The 19164-nt window shown below is 47.5% G+C and overlaps 2 protein-coding genes across 3 annotated transcripts in view; one reads left to right on the top strand and one right to left on the bottom strand.

The window, feature by feature from the left end:
* Positions 1–10218, top strand: part of KCNAB1 (potassium voltage-gated channel subfamily A member regulatory beta subunit 1) — a 26457-nt gene extending 16239 nt beyond the window's left edge. Inside the window, exons 4-14 of one of the 2 annotated variants that reach the window (XM_026057712.1) lie at positions 260–339; positions 901–945; positions 1934–1978; positions 2884–2927; positions 4042–4128; positions 6900–6985; positions 7064–7184; positions 7366–7460; positions 8268–8388; positions 9306–9394; positions 10129–10218. In XM_026057712.1, the coding sequence (XP_025913497.1) occupies positions 260–339; positions 901–945; positions 1934–1978; positions 2884–2927; positions 4042–4128; positions 6900–6985; positions 7064–7184; positions 7366–7460; positions 8268–8388; positions 9306–9394; positions 10129–10218 (903 nt within the window). The remainder of the gene's footprint in view (positions 1–259; positions 340–900; positions 946–1933; positions 1979–2883; positions 2928–4041; positions 4129–6899; positions 6986–7063; positions 7185–7365; positions 7461–8267; positions 8389–9305; positions 9395–10128) is intronic. The other variant, XM_026057713.1, reaches the window with a different exon arrangement.
* A 4900-nt stretch (positions 10219–15118) lies between these two features.
* On the bottom strand, positions 15119–19158 carry SSR3 (signal sequence receptor subunit 3). The gene is made up of 5 exons (XM_026057799.1): positions 18999–19158; positions 17921–18047; positions 17016–17114; positions 15935–16066; positions 15119–15195 (listed from the first exon to the last, which is right to left on the bottom strand). The coding sequence occupies exons 1-5, from the start codon at positions 19135–19137 to the stop codon at positions 15129–15131; spliced, it is 564 nt and encodes a 187-aa protein (XP_025913584.1). The 5' UTR covers positions 19138–19158; the 3' UTR covers positions 15119–15128.
* Between the last annotated feature and the right edge of the window lie 6 nt (positions 19159–19164).

Here is a 19164-nt window from a genome sequence, read left to right as displayed (position 1 = left end):
GGACCAGGAGAGCTCTTGGGGTGGATCCTGGTGTCCGATCAGCTCAAAGCAAGCTCGGGCAGGGCAAACTCGGATTTGCACCTGCACATACCCCTGTACCCAGGGACGTCGGTCTCCAGCTCCAGGCAGAGCACACCCGGGCTTTGCTTTCGGTGATGGTTGTTAGCGCTTTGGCCCGGCCGGCAGGGCGCTTGCCGTCGCTGCGCGGCAAGGAACGAACCGCCGGGGCCGTCACCTCTCCTGCCTCTGCTTCTCGCAGGTCGCCGAGCAGCTGATGACCATTGCCTACGAGAGCGGCGTGAACCTGTTCGACACGGCCGAGGTGTACGCGGCTGGCAAGTGAGCGCCCGCCGCGGACGGGGCCGCGGGACCCGCTCCCCTTCGCAGCGAATCCGGCCCGTTTGGTCGGGCATGGGGAGGCATTTATTTATTTATTTATTTATTTAGACCTGCTGGTCTTTTTAAAAAAAAATAAGAAGAAGAAAAAAAAAAAGTCCCGAATAAATGAAAAGTCGGCGCACGCCCAGGTGGTGATTGACCGCCTGCAGCACCGGCAGCACCGAGACGCGGGTGCCGGCGAGAGCAGCGGCTCGTGCTGCGGCGCAGCTAATGCTCTTAGTGCCGCTGCTTAATTTAAAGAAAAAAGGAATCCGGAGCCGCGCGCGTGTTGGGCGGATGACTCCTGCGGCTTGGGACTCGCCGCTGGAGGTGGGCATCCCGGCGGGCTGCTCCCCGCAGCGAGCGCATCCCGGCGCGGCGGGCGGAAAAGCCCCGGAGGAGCGAGCGTGAGCCGGCGCTGGGGCACGACGCGGGAAATAAGGGGCTCGGCGCTTTCCCGGCCAGGCTGAGCTGCTTTTTGTTTGTTTGTTTGTTTGTTTGTTTTCCTCCCCTTTTGCGCAGGGCGGAGGTGATCCTGGGAAACATCCTCAGGAAGAAGGGCTGGAGGTAGGGCCCGGCCGGGGCGCCCCTCTCGCTCCGACGGCGCGCGGGAACGCCTTTGCTCCCAAAGCGCGCGCGGTGCGGCCGCAGCAGGTCGGCGCCGGGCGCTTCGGCTCGCGGCCCCGTCCGCGTCCGCCCCCGCGCAGAGGCACGCGTGCATCAGCGGTACGAAGCCGTGACGGGCCTTCGTCTCGGGAAGCCTGCTGCGAGAGCATCCCTAATTAACGTGCCGCCCGTTAGCGGGGCGCTGCGGTCGTAGCAGCGTCTACGCGATCCCTGTTGGCCTCCCCCGTGTGCCGCGGGCAGGTCCCCGCGGCGTCCCTGTCTTGCAGGGGGGCGGCTGTGCGGCGTAAAACATGCCGAAGAGGGAAAAAGTCGGGTCTTGTAAAAGCCGGATAAATTGTGTGTTATACCGTTATAGAGCAAAGCGTTCTGCAAATGGCAAATCTTCGGTTTGGTAACGTGCTGGAGTTTATAGATTAATGCAGCAAACGTATTGTTTTGGGGGTTTTACTGACTCGGGCGATGCTCTGTGACCGCGGTTCCCGTCCCTGCTCCTTGCAACGCTTTCAAAATAGCGATTAGCATCCGCGGGTGATCGGGTCCGGGGTGTTTCTCCGGGTGCAGCCACGTGCTGCCAGCTGCCGGCGCAGCCGCCTCTCCGGCGTTAATCAACGCAGCTTTTCCCAGCGGAGAATTGCCTAATTCAGCTTCAATTTCGGGCACCAGACTAGTCGTTCCCTGCGGCTGCATCTGACCTTAACGTGGCGAGAGAATCGGGCTCCAGCCCTGTTTGGAAAAGGGTTGTAGCGGTGTGCAGAACCGAACGCTAGAGCTGCGCTTCGTCCTTGCGCGTCGGCTCCGCTCGGCTTGAGCCGAGCCGTTCCCAGGCTGGCAGAGCTCCCGGGCGGGCTTCTGCTTGGCTTCCCGCACTGTGGCTTTATTTATTTACTTGTTTTTTAAAGCGATGATACTGTTTCTTTCCTCTTTGCAGGAGGTCCAGTCTGGTCATAACAACAAAACTGTACTGGGGCGGAAAGTAAGTTTTTTTTTTTTTGTGATTATACGTGCTAGTTTTCCCCGCTGCGTGGTTTTACCCTGCAACAGCCAGGCGACCCAGTTAAAAACAGAGATGAACGCGGTCGCGGAGGCGGCGGCGGCGCGGTCGTTCGCCACGTGTCTCGGGAGATCGGGGCTGGACGAAGGCGCCGGCCCCACGGCGGGTCGCGCCCTGCCCTGAATTGCACTTAATTTAATGCGAAGCTCAAAGTATCCGTGCAATGCACAGGTCCGGGGTGAGACGGCTCCCTGCAGCGAGCCCGGAGCACGGACCCTCCGGCTGCAGCGGAAAGGGGCCGCGCGGGGGCCGCAGGTCTCCCCGTGCGCCCCCGGTGCTGGAGCTGCTCGCTAAGTTATTCAGAGCTTTAACCCGCTTGGCTTCTAAAATAGCGTATCTCATTGCCATAGCGTGTGTGGGGGGGTGTTTTTGCTCCAGGAGAAAATATTAATATACATTGCTGCGAGATGCAATGTTGTTTTCTGCCTCTCCAGCGGAGCCTGGATATAAATAAGATGCTGCCACGCGCTTTGGCAATGTGGGTTTGTAGTAACCGTCTGGCTTTACTGCGCGGTCGCCTTGCAGCGGGTTGCAGACCCGGCTGCTCCGTCAAACTGGCACCAAACCAAGCGGCAAAGTCGCGCTGCCGCCGGCCCCGGCGGGCAGCCGGGCGGGAGCTTCCCCGGCACCGTGCCTCGGGAACGGGGCTCCTGCGGGCACCAGGGCGGTGCAACCTTTGGGGATTTGGGGAACGTTCGCGGCGCCCCTGCACCGGGCACGTCGCAAACGCCTGGTCGCTCCTATTGATCCGAGCGCAGTGCGGTGCCGGCTCCCCCCGACGCTGCCCCTTCCATCCCTTCCCTTCCCTTCCTTTCCCTTCCCTGCAGGGCCGAGACGGAGAGAGGCCTTTCCCGCAAGCACATCATCGAAGGTACGTGGCGCCGGGCGGCTCAGCTCGGCTCGGCTCCCCTCCGCGTGTGCCGTTTCCAGGTGTATCGCGCATTTGGCCGGAGCGCTGCTTTCCGCCCCGGTTTCCCTGTGCCGCTGCGGTGGGAGCGAGCGGGGCGCGATGCGGCTCCCCAGCTCGTCCCTTCCGGGGCCTTGGTGCTGCTTGTCCGATCCCTGCAAAACCATGGGTTCTTTTTTTTTTGTTTTTGTTTTTTTTCCCCAAACACGCTCTTTCAGCTAGCTCTTTGCATTCAGTCCCGTTTCCCACGGAATTGTGCTATTGTCTTGTGCGCTGCCGTGTTCATCCATATGGCTCTGTTCATCCCGGTCTCCGTTGGGTCTAAAATGCCTGCACCTCGTCTTCCTTTGCATTCATATGGTATTGGCTTGGGTTTTTTTTATACATACATACATGCATATATGTGTATAAGCTGCTCCACAGGGGCCTGCAGAACGACATTTTGTTTGGAAAGCCATGGAAACAGCGCCTTGCTTAAAAAAAATCCTTTTTCATTATTGCAACTATTATTATTATTTTTTTTTTTTATTGCACTGTGCATACTGGAGGTGATTAGCCCTCGCTTTGATTTATGCAATAAACCCTAACGGCTCACGGCGATTCTTGCTTCCGCAGCGTGTCGCTGGGCTCTGGGGCGAGGGAACGCCGGGGCTCGGCGCCGGGGCCAGCGCGCCCCAGGGGCTCGGCCGATTCTCTCTGCGTCTGTCGCGTTTCAAGAAATTATATATATAAAAAAAAAACAAAAAAAAACCTGGCAGCAGTTGACGTAACGTCACAGAAAACGTAGCAAACAATGCAAATGCCGATGTTAGCTACTTTCCATAGAAACACTCCAAGCATTTCCATAGAAACACTTAGCAAAAACGACCGGTTTCTCGCCCCAAAATTCAGCGAGCGCCTTCAAGCTGCTCTGCTTTGGCTCATTCCTGGTGAGCGTTCAGCGGAGCACCTTGCTCCCGGGAGGACGGGTCGGGAGCGCGGTACGGGGCGCAGCGCGCCGCACGCAGTGCGTATTGGCAGGCGTTAGACCAGCTCCGACGGGGGCCGGGGCGGGTTTCTCTCCCTTTGCCGTTGGCAGGGCTGAAGGCTTCCCTGCAGAGGCTGCAGCTGGAGTACGTGGACGTGGTCTTCGCCAACCGCCCCGACACCAACACCCCCATGGAAGGTCAGTGGCCGCCGCGACCGCGGCTCCGACGCGCTGCGCCGGGCTCGCGGGTGCAGGCCGAGGCCGAATGAAAAACGCAAACCGCGTTTTATGAAGAATTCGGGCAGCTTAAATATGAAATAACCTCCTTCGCGGTATCCTGGGGGCCTGTGCATTTACACTGAAATGAAACGAATTCCTATCTCTTCAAAGGAAATTGAAGGCTTTTTTTTGTTTTTTTTGGTTTTATATATATATATATATATATATATATATATATGTATGCCGCGGTTAAACGCGTGCGTGGCGGCACAGGGTCAGCTTCCTAAATAAGTGAGGAATGGAAGGAAGGAGGACACGTGGCGCATGGAGGCGGTTGCAGGACGGAGAGGTGCACATGGGACGGCCCCGTCTGCGCCGCTGCCTCGCGCTCCCGCGACCCCGATCCTCCCAGCTTCGGGGAGCCGGCGGGACGCAGGACGGAGCCGCGGGAACGCCGGCCAGCGCCGGGCGCGGGGAACCGCCGGGGAGCCTCGGGGCGAGCAGTAAACCTCGAGGTACAGCACACCCTGGAAAAGGATCCCAAATTTGTACAAGCCCAGAGTGAAATCCTTAGAGCAGCGTTTGGCCAGCTGGGAAATGCCCGGAGAAGCAGCCGGAGGGGCTGGTGGAGCTGAGCGGCTTTGGATGTTGATGCAAACTGTTCCCGTTTCCTCCCCCCGCCTTGTTCCGCCGCGCAGGCGCTGCACGAGCATTTCCTCGTTATTCGAGAGCAACGTGTTTTTTTTTTTTTTTTTCACTCGAGGTTTGTTTCCTTCAGCTTGGATTAGCCCTTCCAGAAGGTATAAGAAAAAGCCACGTTAGCAGATGCGCTTTTGCATCCCGAGCGCCTTTTCCAAGCGGCGCGCCGGTCGGCCCCGCTGGCGCCAGGTTCGGAGCGAGCGACGCCAAGCTGCTGCAAAATTGTCCCTGTGCTGCTGGAGGCTGGTCTGCGGCTCTTGAAAAGAAGTTCACTGAGTTTTAAAACCAACCATCTCCCCGTCCGAAGGGATGTGTCATCGCTACGGGGCAGCGAGCAAACGAGGAGATGCAGGTGTGCGCTGGGCACAAACCGTCCCCCAGCCTTGCCCATCTCGTCAGCAAGGATATATACATACATACATATATATAATATACGTATATTTTTATATACTGTGTATATATATATGTATATTCTGCGTTGACTTCAGTTCTCCAGCATTTGAACACTATTCTTCAAGGGAGATGGGGGGGGGTCAAGCCAAAATACCAGGAAAACATTTCCTGGGATGCGGAATTCTTCCTCTTCAGCATAAAGCCTATAAAGAGCGCGAAGGAGCCCGGCGCAAGGATGCTGTCATCTCCCTCGGCGTCCTCCGAGGAGCACGGACGGAGACGTCGTCCCAGGCAGCCGCTCGTCGCTGCCTCCAGAAGAAATCTGGGAGTCGGGATCGCCGGTGAAATCCAGCCTCTGCCAAGCGGTGCTTTTCGGTGCCGTAAATCGGCCGAGGCTGCTGGCGACAAAAGGCAGCTGGTCCAGGGCCGGCGCTGCCGGGATCAGGGCTGCGTTCGGGATAGCGGCTCTGCGGTTTGGCAGGGCAGGGATTCATCAGGCATCCGCAGAGGGCAACCGGCCTCCTGCCGCTTGCTCGGGAGAAGGAAGCGCTGAAACGCTCCGCGTGAGCCGCCTTGTGCCACGCTGCTGACGGCTGCCTAGCCAGCGTCCCTTCGTGCTTCTCCGATGTGATTTAGCTTGTTCCTCTCGGTTTGAATGATTTGCTATTGGAACGGCTAACCTTATCCATGAGGCTGAATATTTTGCCGTGCAGTTTCTTTGATGCTATGTCCTCATTGGAAGGACTGAATTCCTGGAAAACGCGTCCAGCCCCTCCTGTTGGAGGGTGGCTCGGGAAAAAGAGGAAAGGGCAGGAGGTTGCGCTGGCGCCAGCCAAGCTGCTGCGGCGCCGGGAGGCAAATGTGCAACCTAGTGCAAGCAAATCTAGTGCAAATGTGCAATATATTGCAAACAAATCTAGTGCAAGCGTGCAGTATTGCATGTATGGAAGAGCTGTGTCTGAGCCCGGCAAGAGACGCCGGTGCGTTACTGCCTGCATCACCTCACGCTCCCGAACCTCCCGGGCAGCTGTGGGCTGGGGACGATTTTTTCCCTTTTCTTCACAAAAAGCAAAATGCATGCATGCGCTCCCTTGATTCCCAAGCCTGGTATTTAATCTGGTTATTTAAAGCCAAGGAAGCCTGGAGTCTTGCTGAGGTTTTGGCGCCCACGGCTCAGTGGCGCTGCCGGAGCCGACCTTGCCGCTGCAGTGCCGGTCCCTGCTCCCGCCGGGAGCAAACCCGGATGCGGGACGTTGCGTTGCAGAAGGGCGAGTGGCAGCACCGAAGCGATGGCTTCGGCTCGTTCTTTGCCCGCTGTCCCCGCGTTCGTGGTGTTTCTTCATGCTGACGGTGGTTATTTGCAACGCACCCAGCTCGGGGCGTTAGGGGCAGCAGGCCGGGACGGCAGCGCTGGGGGCGAAGGAGGAGAAAACTGAGCGTTTTGGTGAGCTTTAGTCTATTCACGCTGAAGTTCCTGCGCGGATCGAGATGACCGATGTAAACCGGTGGATTGCTCAGTTTCATGATTTACCACCAGCGTCTTGGTGGTGCCAGCAAAAGGAAGCGAGACTAAATGCGTGCTTGCGTTAAATCAAACCAGACAAAAGCTAAGACAGCGCTCAGGCTTGGGTTTGTTTTTTTTCTCCTTTTCTCCGCAGAAATCGTGCGTGCGATGACGCACGTGATAAACCAAGGCATGGCGATGTACTGGGGGACGTCGCGCTGGAGCGCCATGGAGATCATGGTGAGCAGGGCGGCCGCGGCGCCGGCGCGGTGCCGGCGGGGCGCCGCGGGGCGCTCACCTCCGCTCGCTTCCCTGCAGGAAGCCTACTCGGTGGCGCGGCAGTTCAACATGATCCCGCCGGTGTGCGAGCAGGCCGAGTACCACCTCTTCCAGCGGGAGAAAGTGGAGGTGCAGCTGCCGGAGTTGTACCACAAAATAGGTGAGGTCCGAGGCCGCTGCTCCCGTTTTCGGTCGGAGCTGGGGCGCTGGGTGGGGAACGGCGTCCGTCTCCGTAAATCCCCACCGCGTCCGAGCGCCCGGGGGGGAGGCTGGAAGCGCCATTTTTTGGTGCAACGCTGATTTCTCCCGGTTCCCTGAACTGCCCTCTCTGCTTCCCGCAGGGGTGGGCGCGATGACGTGGTCTCCGCTAGCCTGCGGCATCATCTCAGGGAAGTACGGAAACGGGGTGCCCGAGAGCTCGAGGGCTGCCCTGAAGGTAGGTGCTGCCACGGGCAGCAGGCGCGCAAGAAGTGCGGGCAGATGGACGGACAGACGGACGGGCTCCGCTCCTGCGTTACCGGCAGGCTCTGGCTCTGCTGCCGCCGCCGGGCTTGGTGGCCCCTTGGAAGGACGCTTTGGCCACCAAACGCCGGCCCAAAGGCGGCCCGTGGTGGTACAGCCGCTGGGGTTTCCCCGCGGCACGCGGTGCCCACGGCGGTTTATTAACCATCGATGCAGTCGTAAACTAGCCAAGAAGGTGGCGTTGCAGAGGGATCCGGATTAATGGGTCAGAATGAATCAGAATTGAGTTTGGAGCTGGGAGAACAGAAATCTTGGCTTCTTCTAATTAATTTCCCAATCTTGAATGTTAATAGTAAATCTTGACCCAGATCAGATGTTCTCTCACTATTTGTTTTTTTTTTCAATCAAAATCTTCTCAGGATAACTAATATATATATATATATATATATATATTTTTTTTTCCCCATTCTGGGATTGGACCCAGTGGCCCAATAGTAAAACTGGGCAAGTTCCAGATTTTTAGTACGAGTCCTTCAGGGGCATAAGCCAAGCGGATACAGATGGAGCGTCTTAAAGGAGACGTGTTTTTCCCTGTCCTAATTACTTCGGGCAGCAAATCACTGCATTACTCGGGTTCAGGAACTCCTGGGTTAGATATATATATATATATATATATATATATATATATATATATTTTTAGGAGATGGTAATAATTTGCTGCAAGGTTCCCATTCTGGAGGACCTAAAACTAATAGCTGTTTGCGCTGTATTCGGTCTCCAGTGCTACCAGTGGTTGAAAGAGAAGATCGTAAGCGAGGAGGGCCGAAAGCAGCAGGTGAAGCTGAAGGACCTGTCCCCCATCGCCGAGCGCCTCGGCTGCACTCTACCTCAGCTCGCCGTCGGTAAGGACCGTCTGGCGCCGCGGCGTCATTCGGCCGCTAACAGCGGGGAGGGAAAGTACTTAAAAATCACGCGGGAGCCGCAGTGCCCAGCCGCCGCCGCCGCGGGCTTTGATTCACAAGGGGGGACGTGGAGCTGCCCGAGCCACTGCTGCGGGCTCGCGGTTTGGGGGCAAAAACGGCCCCATCGCTTTCCTTCCTGCTCGTCCCATCAAAAAAAAGCACAAGACATAACCAGAAAGGGGCTTAGGTGAGGAAATGCTGGGGAAAAACCTCCGCAGACTGAGCGGCCCTGAATTATTTAGACGATGATAGAGGAAGTAGATCAGCAAGACGGAAAGGACAGAAAGTGGCGAGTGATGCAGATGTGGTGAATCAAGCGTTACTAATTTTCAATCTGCGAGAACGAGAACAATCCAATGCGAAGAAAGAGCACATTTAAAAACGGAAAAGGGAAATATCGACATGACACATAATTATCCTGTTTAACAGCATAAGAAATGACTCAAGTGACCTGAAAAATGACAGCTTCCAAAAATGTTATTTTCAAATAGAGATAGAAGCTTTGACAAATATTAGAAAAAAAAAATCCTTTACGGACAGGTTTTTTTCTATAGTGATTATTTTCAAGCTACGGTCTACCAGTTCTCAGGCTTCGCGAAAGGAGCCGGTGGAAAGCACTAAAGCCAGCAAGTCTACCTCAGCAGCATTACCCGTGCTCTGCGGGGGTCTCTGCCTTGATAAACAATTTGGGGGGGGGGCTAAGGATCGAGAGGTTGAAGACTTTTTGAAGGTGCGTAAAAAGGAATTTTTTCCATCTTGAAGGCTGCAACGTTTGCAGTTTTTTTTAGAGAAAGCATCTGCGCTAACGTGCTGTAGCGAGCCCTGTGTCCCTGACCCTCTTGCATCTTCGCCCCCAGCCTGGTGCCTGCGAAACGAGGGGGTCAGCTCTGTCCTGCTGGGATCTTCCAGCCCGGAGCAGCTGATAGAGAACCTGGGAGCCATACAGGCAAGTACCTACAGCGGCTGCGAATTAAAACTTTGGTAATTAAAATTAAGCGTTGATATATTAGCTACTGCTTTGCTCTCTTTGGAGTTATTTCAAGGTGGCGTTAGAATACCTTGAAACTGGTGTCCTCACGTAGGTTTGATATTGTGCATTTCATGTCAGGCCTGTTACGCTTCTAGTTACGCCCGTTAATGAGGCAGATGACTGTACTTCACCCCGGCTTCCAGCCGGCCGCGGGAGCTGCATCCGTGCTCAGCACCAAGAGGGTGCTGCCGGCGGGTTTCACGTGTCGCGCTCGTACTGATCAAAAGCGGACTTGAAAAAGCAAGTGACCCGATCCCAGGGCATCGTATGATCTATTCTGTGCTACGTCTTCAGCAACAGTCCCTAAAAAAAAGCACAGATCCCATGTCGTATGCACCGACTTCTTTAACTGTTCCTGTTGCTTTTCGCAATAAGTTTCCTCTGATGTTCTTGCCGCCAGCTTTTTCCCAGTGCAGTGGGGGAACGTTGTGCACATGAAGTTTAGGAGCATTTCAGTGATTCCTCACAAGATACTACAGTAATTTTCCCTTAGGGGAAAAAGATATTAGATAAATATTTGTCACACATACAAAAAAAAAAAACAAACCCTAGAGAAACCATTATTTGATAAATCTGGATTTAGATTTGGAAAAACCTGTGACTATTTTTAATGGAAGCTTAATTAAACGTGGGTTTTCTTCTGCTCCTAGGTTCTTCCAAAGATGACATCACATATTGTAAATGAAATAGATAATATTCTGGGAAATAAGCCCTACAGCAAGAAGGACTACAGATCATAATGCAATGCATGACTTACCTGGACTGCATGGTTTAAAATAGTGCTCTGTACACGTAGTACAGTACCGAATTAATATCCGGTCATGAGAATCATTCGGCAGCTTGCTGCTCCGTGTCTACTGTTACTGGATCCTTCGAGATGTGTGCTGTTGCTACCAATCTGCAGTGGAATTTAAAAGCACAGTTGATCTCTCTTACAACCGAGAATGATCTCCTATTTTCTTACCTTCAACTGAAATCATTAATTTTTACTTTACTCTTAGCACCTCATGCTTGTGCTGTGACAAACATATGTAAAGCAAAAAATAATTTATAACCTTTGGGTACTTGGTAATTAAAGAAGGATGTACAGATATATTTTTTCAATGAACAAAGCCAGATACAACTTAAGGTTTTAATAAATCCACATTTGGGAAATTTCAGCTATAAAGTTGCTTCAGTTAGATTAACAGATAGAATGGGCAAGTTCAAATTTTCCATTTTTTTTTTTTTAATGCTGAATACAGGCTTTAGACTTAGATTGTAATTGAATAAGGGACTTAAGTCAGAAAATTAGTTAGAAATCATAAAGCTCAGCTCCTAACTATACTGCTTATTTCAGCTGTGGAGTGCTCCTAAGAAGTATTTCTGAGTACAGGTCAGAAGAGCAGAGTGAGAACCCAAACGGGCATGTCAGGTTAACGAAAACAACTGCTGTTTGCAGAATTCTAGTTCTAAACAGACTTTAAACCAACGAATCCATGATAAAATATTAGTTTTTGCAATTTACAGAAATCTGCCTCTACTTTTGCCTGCTTGTAGACATAGCTATTGCAAGTTTCAATATTCATGAGCTTTTAAGGATATAGATACTTTTAAATATATATAATATTAAAGCTGCTGAAAAATACCAGAAAAATCAGGTATGTATTTTGGTGGAGGGCTACATTTGCTTTAACTTGTTCTGGAATCGGGCATAAGTAAATGCATAGTATTTTTAAGATACATTTTAAACCAGTAGGGGTTTTTTGTGTGTTTTTTCATCCCTCTGAGGAGTTGATGGTCAACATCATTAATTTGCCTATTTTAAGAACCATGTTATATTTTTACCATGACTTTGCTTTGTAAAATGCACCTATGATTTCAGTACATATTTCACACTTGTATGGAATAATCATACTTCCTATAGGGTACAGTTATGTACAGTATTTGTAGGACCCTTGTATTCTATTTCCCTTAACTTCATGGTATCTGCAAAGTGTGTACAGCACTTCTGTGCCACACGAACAGATACTAATACTTAATTTGTTTTTTCTTTTCCTGTATTTAATTCAATGAGCTATGGTATGTGTAAATGAACTTAGTTGCTGTATATCAGGAACCGCAGTCTGACTTTGACTTCTGCTTGGACACAATAAAAGCATTTTGTGCACCTAATTTCATACTTAAAGACGTATTACTAATAGCGATACTGTTTATGAAAAGGGAATATGCACACTGGTTAAAAGTACGGTGCCACTGTAGTGTGAATTACTTGGAAAACAAATACATAGCATTCCGCAGCGAAACGTTAATCTTTAACTGTACCCATTTAGGACAAGGGAAAATGACATCCGGCCACAAACGTGGAATACAGCTGTCGACTGAAGGTCTGATTTTTGCCATGCGCTGCACATCTTGGAGAAGGTAGTTTTAAAGTTAGTCTGCTAAGACTCATGCCAATCATAAATAATATTTTTGTTGGAAATTAACATAATGGGAAAGTCCTCAAGACAATTCATGGAAAATCCCACTACATTTCAGCAGTCATCCTCACCAAAATGACCCTGGGCTGGTTAGTCACTGGTAGCGGAGGTGGAGACATCCACTGAAGTGCTTGTCACCTCCTAGCTATTAATGATTTTCACTGCTGTGGGCCACATACCTTAACACTGCAGTACTTACTGTGTATTTTCTAGATGAAAATTTACTATTTAAGTATTTAAAAAAAAAAAATCTTCACGTGCAGCACATGGGTTTTGGCTTTATACATTTACCGAGTGAATTATTTTCCCAGTAACAAACTTGTTCCTTTTTTCACCTCTGGGGGTACAACTCAGTGTTCTCTTTTCCTCTTTCTCATCTATTTGGGAATCCAACAGTGTATTACTACAAACATTATATTAATCCCCCCCCCTTTTTTTTATTAAAAAGGAGAAGGCATTGTCTCAGAGAAAAAGCTAAAAGTCAGCTTGTTCTCAGACTCTGTCAGAGGACAACGGGATGCCAAGCATTAACCTAGCTTTAGGCTAACTTTCAGCATCACACATATGAAACCGGGCACATCTGGTAGCGAGCATTGCGAAAATCACACTTTTTTGTGAAGAAGTCCACAGAATAGACTTGCGTTTTGTTTAAAAAAAAAAAAAAAAACACTTTTGTTTCAGGCTGTCAATTCTGCACCTCTTTTTCTCCAAAAAATTCTGGCACGTAATACGCTTCAGGCCTTAGTAACTGTCAATACAAAAAAAAAAACCTAAGGTAAGATGAAAAGCTGTTAATAAAAGACTCAGTGAACTGACAGTAATCACAGAAGAAAGGGCTGCTTCAATTTACTTTTCTCTAGATGGAAGATTTCCTGAAAAATACCTGCAGCTAGTCTTCATCTCTACAAATACTGACAAGTAAAATGAGCATCAGCACTGTCTATTTATGTGTGTGAATTTAACTACTGTATAGTTTTGGTAGAAGCTATGGGGGGAGAAAAACAAAACAAAACAACAATGACTAGCAAAACAGCAATCTTCAAGTCCAGTTGCTTACAGAATGGTGAACTTGGCATTATCTTTGATTATGAGTTTATAAAAGTATGTTAGAATTGTTTTATACATGCTAAATATTTATATTTAGTGTCATATTTAAGTTTATATGGTCCTGTATGCTACTGTCTAACTTCTGTAGTAATGAATTTTCTATTCAGGACTTTAAAATCCTAACAGCTGTTTAAAAAAAAATATATATATATATAAATATATCCTTTGTAATAAGTGATAGGTCAAGGGAAGTACAATTATGCAAGGCAAGCAGCAGTAATATGGAAAATATTCCTTTAATAGCTAATAAGCAGGAACAATAAAGAAAAATCCACCTATATTGAGGGAGGAGACTCAGGATAAGTTGGAGAGTGTTAAATGACTGAACAGAAAACTAATTTTCACTGGCAGCTCTAAAGTGTACCAAAACCAATGGAATTTTCATGATGCAAACAAATCAACAGTATTACCTTTACAGGAAAGCAAATTACACAGTGGAATTGAAGATTGGAGGAAAAAAAAAAAACCTTGATCCCAATAAGATGCTGAAGAGAGAAATATGTAATAGTCCACAGGCACTGGGTAATGTAGGTACTATTTTTTGACACTGTCATGGATTTGTCAGAATTAGCATGCTGCTGACTGTAGTTTAGGATTAACATCAAGAACAGTGGAAAATTCTTGATCAGGCTTTGGCAAATGCTGACAAATATGGGTGTTTTAATGCCTCAGGTAGGCATTGTTGTATTACTCTTCTGCCCTCAGCAATGGCTTAGTAAGAAAATTCTTTTTAACAGCGTTATCAAAACAGAACACCTCAAAAACAATATCAGAAATACAGTTCTTTGCCTTTCCTGCTGGGGTCACAAGATCATTTGAATTCGGCCCTCATCTGTGCCTCTCGCGTACTAGCCCTAGGACCCACCAGTGATACAAGTCAGACTAGGAAACTAATCAAGCTGAAAAGTTACCTGACTACCTAGAACAGTGAAACGTTATTTCAACTTGTTAGGGAAAGTTTACAAGCTCAGCATACTTGAAGCCAAGCCAGATACATTTCTAGGGCACTTTAAGACTGCAGCCTCTTGAATCTTTGTTTTTCTGTATTTTACCTGAAGATGAATCTTATTAGAGTATAAAGATTAGCATAGTAATTCTTACTTTAAATCTGATTATAGGCTCACTCTTTCTTTTTTAGGATACCAGATCTGTAATGGCAATATCAATAACTTTTATAATACAACTATATTAATACTAGTACAACTTATCATTTAACATGTGGATCATCTGCTTCACTGATAGCATGAAAAAAGCAAAAGGATTGTATGATAAACCTGCTTAAAAATAAAACAGCTAAAATGACTTGCCTATTAGTTAGGCTGTGCCAGGAAACCTGGCTGTTAAGACTTCAGAGATGAATGAAAAAAAAAGAGAAAGAAAAGAAAAAAAACTACTTTCAAACCAATTCCAAACCATTTTCCTAGGACACTTGTTTAGGTTCTGTCCATGGTCATAAGTTGCTTAAGAATGAGGAGTTGTTCCAGGAAAACTGTATATATGCTGACTTGAGGAGACTCTTATGAGTTGACAAACCTACACACACAGCCTGCCCATGAAAATCCCCATTTTCAGAAATTCAGAATGGAAATACAAAGAATTAATTAACAGAAAAGCCTCCTTTTTATTAAAACTTTTCAAGTTACAATGATAAATGGTGGATTGTCACTTTTTAAGATCAGTGAGTTCGGCTCTTGTAACAGTCACCAAATTCTGTTAATGGTTTCGAGCACAGCTGTTCCGTGTCACCGTGTAGCACTCCGTTACGGTCTGCTGGGCTTGTCAGATAATCTGCAGTACCAGCACACCTATGAAGTGCTTCAGAAAAGTTATGTTCAGTAACTGCTCACATGCCATCTTCTTTCTTTGCTAATAACAAATTTGATTCATTCAATTATTGAACAATACCTTGTAAAGATACCAAAAGTAAATATAATTCACTCATTTTCTTTTCAAACCCTCTCCCCCAGAACCCTCAAGCAGTCACATTATAAAAAAAAGTAGTCCAATTCCACCCTTAAACTTTTGTAAGGAAATTTAACCCTCCCACAGAAATAAACTGGTTTTTTTTTTGTTTTTTTTGTCTACTTGGATCCTGTAGATAGCAGGGCAATCAGTCCTGACGAAGCGCTTATAGAAAGAATATAGTTTCTGTAGGGAAAAAGTTAAGGATATAAACTTTTAAGGTACCACAACCAACCTTCTTTTGGACAAAACATTTAGCAGAGGATGTTTGAACAAAAAAAGGGATTGAAACTATTTTCCTTTATATGAGTTTTAAAATAGGCATTGCAACACCATAGCCTTGATTCTAAGCTGTATTTCAGGCTATTAGCAAGATGCTGAATTTACAAGTGTACTTAACTTTACAATTAAGACACTTATGAAGTTTAGTCTGTGCATTTAAAAGAAGTTATAAATATTGTTAAATACAGCAGATTTTTCATTAATATATGCAGCACTTATTGGCAGTATTTATTTACTTAAGTAAAAGAAATTATTTTACTTGTGAACTTCCTGAAACTAAACAATTCTGTAATGTAACAGCATGTGGCAACTAACCCTAATGCAGTGTTTCTGCATGACTGTGAACTGCCTCCTTATTGCACAAACCATTACATTTGAAATGGCAGTGCCATAAGAATTTCTGTAGATCGTTCAGGTGATACCCTTAAAACATCTAGTGTCAGATGATAACAAATCGTTTATGTGAGTTGGAGATTTTTTTGGTATTCTCTATTTGTATGTTCAAATGTTTCCAAGTGGAGGCATTACAATGACCTGCGTATATCTAAAGAGTAATCTCACAACCCAGATCGCAAACACAGCTACAAATGACAACAAACAGGAATAGGATTTTAGTTGTTTCAAGTGCACTAATAAAGGATACACAGTTGGGTTGAAGTTCTTCAACACAAAGAATGAAGCAATGATGACCAAGACGAGAAAGAGGGTATTGTTGTAAAAGATGGAAAAAGTTGTTGCTTCGTAATCTGCAACTTCATTTTTCTTCCACAGAATTCTGTGTACAAGTAGAGACATTATTTCACACATTTCTAACTTAATGTATAGGCTGACACACACAACATTATGAAGAGACTGACACCTAATATAATAAACTACTAGCTGCTGCTCTTGTCATAGCCAACTTCTAAAAGACAGAGCACAGCAACAACTAACAGTCAGCTCGTTAGTTAGAGATAAAAACCTTATATACACTATGCACTTACATATTTAACTGTCTTGTGTTTGTTTTACCATTACGCATGTCAAACTTAGCCCTCTATAAATAACACTTCTTTTTGTGACTTCATATTTGTTAGATAGCCTGGCACTTAAAAGAGCTTTTTTTTCCAAACAGCTAACAGTTCAATTCTTAGTGTCTTGTACAGTCAAAAGGGGCATCTAATCTAATACTGAGTGCTTCCTGATATACTCATCAGGAATAACTTGGATATTAATATAAGAGCTATTAAACTGGAAGTTTGCATATGCAATTTTGCCAGTTATAACCATTCGGAGTGACAAGTACTACCTGGCAGAATATGGAAATGCTCTTGTGAAGGAACTGGCACTCCACTACACAAAATACATTGCAACCTTTGGAAACCCCTGAACTAGTCTGTCCTTAAAAAAAGGAACTTTTGTTATTTCTAAAGACAGCTATGATGCTTACTCTTCAGACAGTTATAAGAAGGCCCGTATGAGAAGGTGTTTTGCTTTGCGGTTCAAGGACAGGGTTGTTGCCTTATGAGCCCTTATTGATAAAGGTTTCAAAGTCTGACCTTTCATTGATAACTCACCTCAAAAAAGCTTTATAGATGAACAAAGAGCTGATAGCACAGCTTCTTCTTACTGGAATATGTAGACAAAACAGACGAAGAGACAGTCTCTAAAATCCTATCTGCAGCTTGAAGATACTAGGTGGTATTACAAGCAAAAGAAGGAAAGAAGGAAACAAAGAGGATTACCTTTCATCCTTCTCCTTACGAGACATCTTCCTGTTGTCTGCCTCAGAAAGCTTGCGAGTAACTTCTTTGGAAACAGCATCTTCTCTTTTCTGTGCTACTCTGTAAGAAACACCATTTATGTTAAAGGTAAAAAAATGAAAAAAAAATTTGGATTATAGTAAATTGTATTTATAATGAAGAATAAAATAGCCAAGATATTGAACAGATTTGCCAAAAGACGGTGAGTAATAGTCAAATTACTAAAAACATAGTCAAATGTAGTTTCTGGCAATAGCCACTGAAAATACAGGTGGTTTTGCTATTTCACCGTGCTCCTAATTGACAAGACCAGTTGATTCTGTAACTGCAAGAAAGATGACAGAAACCAATTATAAAAGAGATGCTGATAACAAACAGAAAAGTCTGTCAATTACTTGAACCAAATGCCCTCTCCCCTGCCCCGACTCCAAATTTAACAATCTCAAGGTAATAGGCAACAGTTTTAAGAAAAGCCAGTAATTGCTCTGTCCATACTGAGCACAAACACTTTCATATTGGCAGCCATTTATCTTGCTGAAGAGACTCTTTCAAAAGCAGGACATCTAATTTTTAATTGTGTTGCTTCTTAAACTGCTGTCAAGGTCTTTCAAGAGAAGTGCGCTCAAGAAGTAAAGCTGATCGTTTAACATTTGAGTTGTAACTTTCCCATTAAAGCAATTCAAGAACTAATACAATGGAATATCAAAACATCAAAACACAGCAAAATGCAGGATGAAGTAGCTTATCTCTTACAACTTCTATATAAAACAAAGTAGTTCTTCATTGTACTATTTCAGATATTTTTACTCATCAAAAAATCTTGTAAGTGCTTTTTTCATCAGTTTCTTTAATAGTTAAGTCATACTTCAAATAGTCAGCAAACTTACTTGTGTTTGAGAACAAACTTGACATTCTTATATGCAAAAGCTACTAGATAGGTACTGATGAGGGTCATTACACTATACAGGACTGCAGACTGAACAAGATCCATATGCCATATCCTCCAATAGAGCCCTTAAAAGAAGAAGAAGAAGAAAAAAAGGCATTAAGAGTGATTTCTCTCTTCAAGCAAAATGTCTCCCCAGGAGTCCTACGTAGCTTATTAGCTCTAATTCAGCACCAGCTCTGCTGGACCAAAGCCAGCTCCTGCAAAGTCACCTGCGTGTCTCCAAGCTGCATTACAAAATGCCTTCAGAAAGAAAAATCTGCAATACTTTTGGTTTATGTGGGCTTTATGAGACTATCTCAAATTCAACTCAGAAGCACCAAAACAGCACAGCATAAAATTGCCAGTTGACTGTACATAGGTTTGATGTTGGCACATCGATATTTAGCCTGCAGCCCATTCATCTTTGCACATCACAGAATAACCACCGAATCCCCTGCTCCAAGAAGTGCCAACTTCAAAGCTGAATCTAACACGGTACAGACACAGCCAACCTAATTCAGCATGGGTCCAGCTCAAGGCAAGGTCCAACAGCCTAGATGCCCTGGGCTGTGGTCGAGGCCTCTGCGCCGCTGTCCCGCCACGTCGCCAGGGTGCCTAGAGGGGCATCCGACCGCCAGCGATGTGCAAGGAGCCCGAGGGCGGCCTTTTTCTGGGCTGTGGGGGCCGCTGCTCTCCTCAGGGTCTCCCCAGTTCTCTCGGGAGGGGGAGAGGGGAGCATCTCCCTGCTGCCCCTCGCAGGCTGTCACCCCCCGCTCCCCAAGGGCTCCCTCCTGCCCCCCCCTCAGCGCCTGTCGCTCCCCTCAGGGGCTCCCCCTCCCCCCCCCCAGGGGCTGTCACCCCCCCCAGGGGCTGTCCCCCCCTCAGGGGCTGTCGCTCCCCTCAGGGGCTGCCGCTCCCCTCAGGGGCTGCCCCCAGGGGCTGTTCTCCCACCTCAGGGCCTGTCGCCCCCTCAGGAGCCGTCACCCCCCTCAGGCCTCCCCCTGCCACCCGCTGCCCCTCGGGCCCCCGCCGCTCACAGATGGGGATGGCGGAGACGATGAAGGCGTTGCCGAAGAAGAGCGCGGAGGACTTGGCCGAGAGGTTGCGGCTGAAGTCCTGCAGGAGCAGGTCCTCCTCGGACTGCTGCCGCCCGCCGGGGCCGCCCTTGGGAGCCATGGCGAGGCGAGGCGCCGTCAGCACTGC

Source organism: Apteryx rowi, unplaced genomic scaffold (assembly GCF_003343035.1).
Source record: "Apteryx rowi isolate R43461 unplaced genomic scaffold, aptRow1 scaffold_140, whole genome shotgun sequence".
Taxonomy (NCBI): domain Eukaryota; kingdom Metazoa; phylum Chordata; class Aves; order Apterygiformes; family Apterygidae; genus Apteryx; species Apteryx rowi.
This window is presented reverse-complemented; position numbering and strand designations above follow the sequence as displayed.

What these genes read in the sequence shown, in the direction of transcription:
- SSR3 (XM_026057799.1), bottom strand. Translation starts at nt 19,137, where the DNA reads ATGGCTCCCAAGGGCGGCCCCGGCGGGCGGCAGCAGTCCGAGGAGGAC. An exon ending in AAGTTTGTTCTCAAACACAA is followed by an intron (nt 17,115 to 17,920) that starts GTAAGTTTGCTG and finishes TGTTTCTTACAG; the next exon opens with AGTAGCACAGAAAAGAGAAG. An exon ending in CGTAAGGAGAAGGATGAAAG is followed by an intron (nt 16,067 to 17,015) that starts GTAATCCTCTTT and finishes ACTTGTACACAG; the next exon opens with AATTCTGTGGAAGAAAAATG.